General features: G+C 55.5%; 2 protein-coding genes across 3 annotated transcripts in view; both read right to left on the bottom strand.

Annotated features, from left to right (window-relative positions):
• Positions 1–3716, bottom strand: part of kat14 (lysine acetyltransferase 14) — a 21819-nt gene extending 18103 nt beyond the window's left edge. For both annotated transcript variants that reach the window (XM_072459722.1, XM_072459721.1), the window contains exons 1-2: positions 3627–3716; positions 3382–3569 (exon numbers count right to left, since the gene is read on the bottom strand). In XM_072459722.1, the coding sequence (XP_072315823.1) occupies positions 3382–3568 (187 nt within the window). In that variant the 5' untranslated portion in view covers position 3569; positions 3627–3716. The remainder of the gene's footprint in view (positions 1–3381; positions 3570–3626) is intronic.
• Positions 3463–4961, bottom strand: pet117 (protein PET117 homolog, mitochondrial). Its single transcript, XM_072459723.1, has 3 exons — positions 4739–4961; positions 3627–3820; positions 3463–3569 (listed from the first exon to the last, which is right to left on the bottom strand). The coding sequence occupies exons 1-2, from the start codon at positions 4832–4834 to the stop codon at positions 3632–3634; spliced, it is 285 nt and encodes a 94-aa protein (XP_072315824.1). The 5' UTR covers positions 4835–4961; the 3' UTR covers positions 3463–3569; positions 3627–3631.
• Between the last annotated feature and the right edge of the window lie 526 nt (positions 4962–5487).

A 5487-nucleotide genomic window follows, 5' to 3' on the forward strand; every position in this document is an offset into this window, starting at 1 on the left:
GCCAATCAGAGCTGAGGCTCCAGTGACGAGCTGCACGACCCGGAAAAAACTCTGTAAAGTGAATAAACCAAAGTCATGATCCAACATGAAACTCCATTTACACCACGAGAAAAGCAGCGCAGCACAACTCCTCCACTGAGCATGTGCAGGACGACTCGACTCCACTGAGCATGTGCAGGACGACTCGACTCCACTGAGCATGTGCAGGACGACTCGACTCCACTGAGCATGTGCAGCACAACTCCTCCACTGAGCATGTGCAGGACGACTCTCCTTCACTGAGCATGTGCAGGACGACTCCTCCACTGAGCATGTGCAGGACGACTCTCCTTCACTGAGCACGTGCAGACGACTCTCCTTCACTGAGCACGTGCAGGACGACTCTCCTTCACTGAGCACGTGCAGGACGACTCTCCTTCACTGAGCATGTGCAGACGACTCTCCTTCACTGAGCACGTGCAGACGACTCTCCTTCACTGAGCACGTGCAGGACGACTCTCCTTCACTGAGCACGTGCAGGACGACTCTCCTTCACTGAGCACGTGCAGGACGACTCTCCTTCACTGAGCATGTGCAGACGACTCTCCTTCACTGAGCACGTGCAGGACGACTCTCCTTCACTGAGCACGTGCAGGACGACTCTCCTTCACTGAGCACGTGCAGGACGACTCTCCTTCACTGAGCACGTGCAGGACGACTCTCCTTCACTGAGCATGTGCAGGACGACTCGACTCCACTGAGCACGTGCAGGACGACTCGACTCCACTGAGCATGTGCAGGACGACTCGACTCCACTGAGCATGTGCAGGACGACTCCTCCACTGAGCATGTGCAGGACGACTCCTCCACTGAGCATGTGCAGGACGACTCCTCCACTGAGCATGTGCAGGACGACTCTCCTTCACTGAGCATGTGCAGGACGACTCTCCTTCACTGAGCATGTGCAGGACGACTCCTCCACTGAGCATGTGCAGGACGACTCTCCTTCACTGAGCACGTGCAGGACGACTCTCCTTCACTGAGCACGTGCAGGACGACTCTCCTTCACTGAGCACGTGCAGGACGACTCTCCTTCACTGAGCACGTGCAGGACGACTCTCCTTCACTGAGCATGTGCAGACGACTCTCCTTCACTGAGCACGTGCAGGACGACTCTCCTTCACTGAGCATGTGCAGACGACTCTCCTTCACTGAGCATGTGCAGACGACTCTCCTTCACTGAGCACGTGCAGGACGACTCTCCTTCACTGAGCACGTGCAGGACGACTCTCCTTCACTGAGCATGTGCAGACGACTCTCCTTCACTGAGCACGTGCAGGACGACTCTCCTTCACTGAGCACGTGCAGGACGACTCTCCTTCACTGAGCACGTGCAGGACGACTCTCCTTCACTGAGCACGTGCAGGACGACTCTCCTTCACTGAGCACGTGCAGGACGACTCTCCTTCACTGAGCATGTGCAGACGACTCTCCTTCACTGAGCATGTGCAGGACGACTCTCCTTCACTGAGCACGTGCAGGACGACTCTCCTTCACTGAGCACGTGCAGGACGACTCTCCTTCACTGAGCATGTGCAGGACGACTCTCCTTCACTGAGCACGTGCAGGACGACTCTCCTTCACTGAGCACGTGCAGGACGACTCTCCTTCACTGAGCATGTGCAGACGACTCTCCTTCACTGAGCACGTGCAGGACGACTCTCCTTCACTGAGCACGTGCAGGACGACTCTCCTTCACTGAGCATGTGCAGACGACTCTCCTTCACTGAGCATGTGCAGGACGACTCTCCTTCACTGAGCACGTGCAGGACGACTCTCCTTCACTGAGCATGTGCAGGACGACTCTCCTTCACTGAGCATGTGCAGACGACTCTCCTTCACTGAGCACGTGCAGGACGACTCTCCTTCACTGAGCATGTGCAGACGACTCTCCTTCACTGAGCACGTGCAGGACGACTCTCCTTCACTGAGCATGTGCAGGACGACTCTCCTTCACTGAGCATGTGCAGACGACTCTCCTTCACTGAGCACGTGCAGGACGACTCTCCTTCACTGAGCACGTGCAGGACGACTCTCCTTCACTGAGCACGTGCAGGACGACTCTCCTTCACTGAGCACGTGCAGGACGACTCTCCTTCACTGAGCATGTGCAGGACGACTCGACTCCACTGAGCACGTGCAGGACGACTCGACTCCACTGAGCATGTGCAGGACGACTCGACTCCACTGAGCATGTGCAGGACGACTCCTCCACTGAGCATGTGCAGGACGACTCCTCCACTGAGCATGTGCAGGACGACTCCTCCACTGAGCATGTGCAGGACGACTCTCCTTCACTGAGCATGTGCAGGACGACTCTCCTTCACTGAGCATGTGCAGGACGACTCCTCCACTGAGCATGTGCAGGACGACTCTCCTTCACTGAGCACGTGCAGGACGACTCTCCTTCACTGAGCACGTGCAGGACGACTCTCCTTCACTGAGCACGTGCAGGACGACTCTCCTTCACTGAGCACGTGCAGGACGACTCTCCTTCACTGAGCATGTGCAGACGACTCTCCTTCACTGAGCACGTGCAGGACGACTCTCCTTCACTGAGCATGTGCAGACGACTCTCCTTCACTGAGCATGTGCAGACGACTCTCCTTCACTGAGCACGTGCAGGACGACTCTCCTTCACTGAGCACGTGCAGGACGACTCTCCTTCACTGAGCATGTGCAGACGACTCTCCTTCACTGAGCACGTGCAGGACGACTCTCCTTCACTGAGCACGTGCAGGACGACTCTCCTTCACTGAGCACGTGCAGGACGACTCTCCTTCACTGAGCACGTGCAGGACGACTCTCCTTCACTGAGCACGTGCAGGACGACTCTCCTTCACTGAGCATGTGCAGACGACTCTCCTTCACTGAGCATGTGCAGGACGACTCTCCTTCACTGAGCACGTGCAGGACGACTCTCCTTCACTGAGCACGTGCAGGACGACTCTCCTTCACTGAGCATGTGCAGGACGACTCTCCTTCACTGAGCACGTGCAGGACGACTCTCCTTCACTGAGCATGTGCAGACGACTCTCCTTCACTGAGCATGTGCAGGACGACTCTCCTTCACTGAGCACGTGCAGGACGACTCTCCTTCACTGAGCATGTGCAGACGACTCTCCTTCACTGAGCACGTGCAGGACGACTCTCCTTCACTGAGCATGTGCAGGACGACTCTCCTTCACTGAGCATGTGCAGACGACTCTCCTTCACTGAGCACGTGCAGGACGACTCTCCTTCACTGAGCACGTGCAGGACGACTCTCCTTCACTGAGCACGTGCAGGACGACTCTCCTTCACTGAGCATGTGCAGACGACTCTCTCGTGGACTAAACTGACCTGTGGTGATCCACTTGTGGCAGCGCTCGCAGCAGAAGCCCATCTCCTGGTCCTGGTCCTGGTCCGGTCCCTGGTCCACGTCAGAGACCACAGAGTCTCCGCTCTGGTCCTGGGACAGATCCACAGAGTCCGACTCCACCATGAGCAGAGTCTCACCCTCAACCTCACCCTCCTCCAGACCGTCCATCCTGAAACACAGACCGGCTTTAGACTAGATACAGTCTTGGTTTAGTTTAGGCTCTCACCTGGTTTAGTCCCGGCTCTGGTCCTGGTCCTGGTCCTGGTCCTGGTCCTGGTCCTGGTCCTGGTCCTGGTCCTGGTCCTGGTCCTGGTCTCGCTGCAGGATTCGGGTCAGTTCTCTTTGTTCTTCTAAAATACGCAGGTTTTCCTTCTTCCTCTGAAGCCGCTCCACGTCCCTCACCACGCCCTGATGGAGGCGCTGTAGAGCACACGTGTCATTACACACACGCCCTGATGGAGGCGCTGTAGAGCACACGTGTCATTACACACACGCCCTGATGGAGGCGCTGTAGAGCACACGTGTCATTACACACACGCCCTGATGGAGGCGCTGTAGAGCACACGTGTCATTACACACACGCCCTGATGGAGGCGCTGTAGAGCACACGTGTCATTACACACACGCCCTGATGGAGGCGCTGTAGAGCACACGTGTCATTACACACACGCCCTGATGGAGGCGCTGTAGAGCACACGTGTCATTACACACACGCCCTGATGGAGGCGCTGTAGAGCACACGTGTCATTACACACACGCCCTGATGGAGGCGCTGTAGAGCACACGTGTCATTACACACACGCCCTGATGGAGGCGCTGTAGAGCACACGTGTCATTACACACACGCCCTGATGGAGGCGCTGTAGAGCACACGTGTCATTACACACACGCCCTGATGGAGGCGCTGTAGAGCACACGTGTCATTACACACACGCCCTGATGGAGGCGCTGTAGAGCACACGTGTCTGTGTAACTGTGTGTGTGACTCTGTGTAACTGTGTGTGTGACTCTGTGTAACTGTGTGTGTGACTCTGTGTAACTGTGTGTGTAACTTTACAAGAGGAACTCGGTTCAACCTTTGAGGACTGGAACGCACCACTAGCCTTATTGTTAGTTGTGTTGTTAGCCTCGTAGTTAGCCTTGTTGTTAGCCTCGTTGTTAGCCTCGTTGTTAGCCTCGTTGTTAGCCTCGTTGTTAGCCTCGTTGTTAGCCTCGTTGTTAGCCTCGTTGTTAGCCTCGTTGTTAGCCTCGTTGTTAGCCTCGTTGTTAGCCTTGTTGTTAGCCTTGTTGTTAGCCTTGTTGTTAGCCTCGTTAGCTCCGCTCCCACGTCCCGCTCACCTCTCGGTCCCAGGCCTGTTTAAGGTGCACTCCGGTGACGATGCTCAGTGTCAGGACCACGGAGACTCCCAGCACCACTCTGGAGGTCGTAGACATCCCTCTGTGCGCCGCAGACAGAGCTACCGGGGGCCGGACAGAGCTACCGGGGTGTTAGCACCTAGCTTCAGACCACGCCGCTTCAGGGGTCACCTGCACAGCGCCCCCTGCAGACACACAAACAAGGCGCAGTCTCCGTGTTTTAGACAGGCAGACTCAGGCCAGACCCGCAGGACCCCGGGATTAGCTCCAAAGCTAGCTCTTAGCTCTTAGCGCACAGTGACGTTGTCCTGCTTTAGTTTGGCCCCGAGGCTCCGTTTGTCCTCAGGGAAATGTCAAGAGAAAGTTGAAGAGGGATCTGAGGGCCCCTGAGGGCCCCTGAGGACTCAGGGCCTCGGACAATCGCTTTCACTCCTGCTTTTATTCTATAACCGTCTGACTGAGGAGTCACTAAGGCCAGTTTAGTCGAAGAATGTGTGCACAAAGTCATTCAAACATAATGATTTTAAAAGGTTCAAATCCTGTCAGTCACGTGTGCTGTTTGAGCCAGTTACATCGAAACTTCACATTTCATCATCATTCTTTTCTCACAAAGACTAAGACAAAAGAGAACCTTCATTTCTCCTACAATACACCGTGTAATACTATACTTATACACCGTGTAATACTATACTTATACACCGTGTAATAGTATGTTTATACACCGTGTAATA

The sequence above is a fragment of the Eucyclogobius newberryi genome, unplaced genomic scaffold (genome assembly GCF_026437365.1).
Source record: "Eucyclogobius newberryi isolate DKJ021-1_F unplaced genomic scaffold, fEucNew1.0.hap1 SCAF_260, whole genome shotgun sequence".
Classification (NCBI taxonomy): Eukaryota; Metazoa; Chordata; class Actinopteri; order Gobiiformes; family Gobiidae; genus Eucyclogobius; species Eucyclogobius newberryi.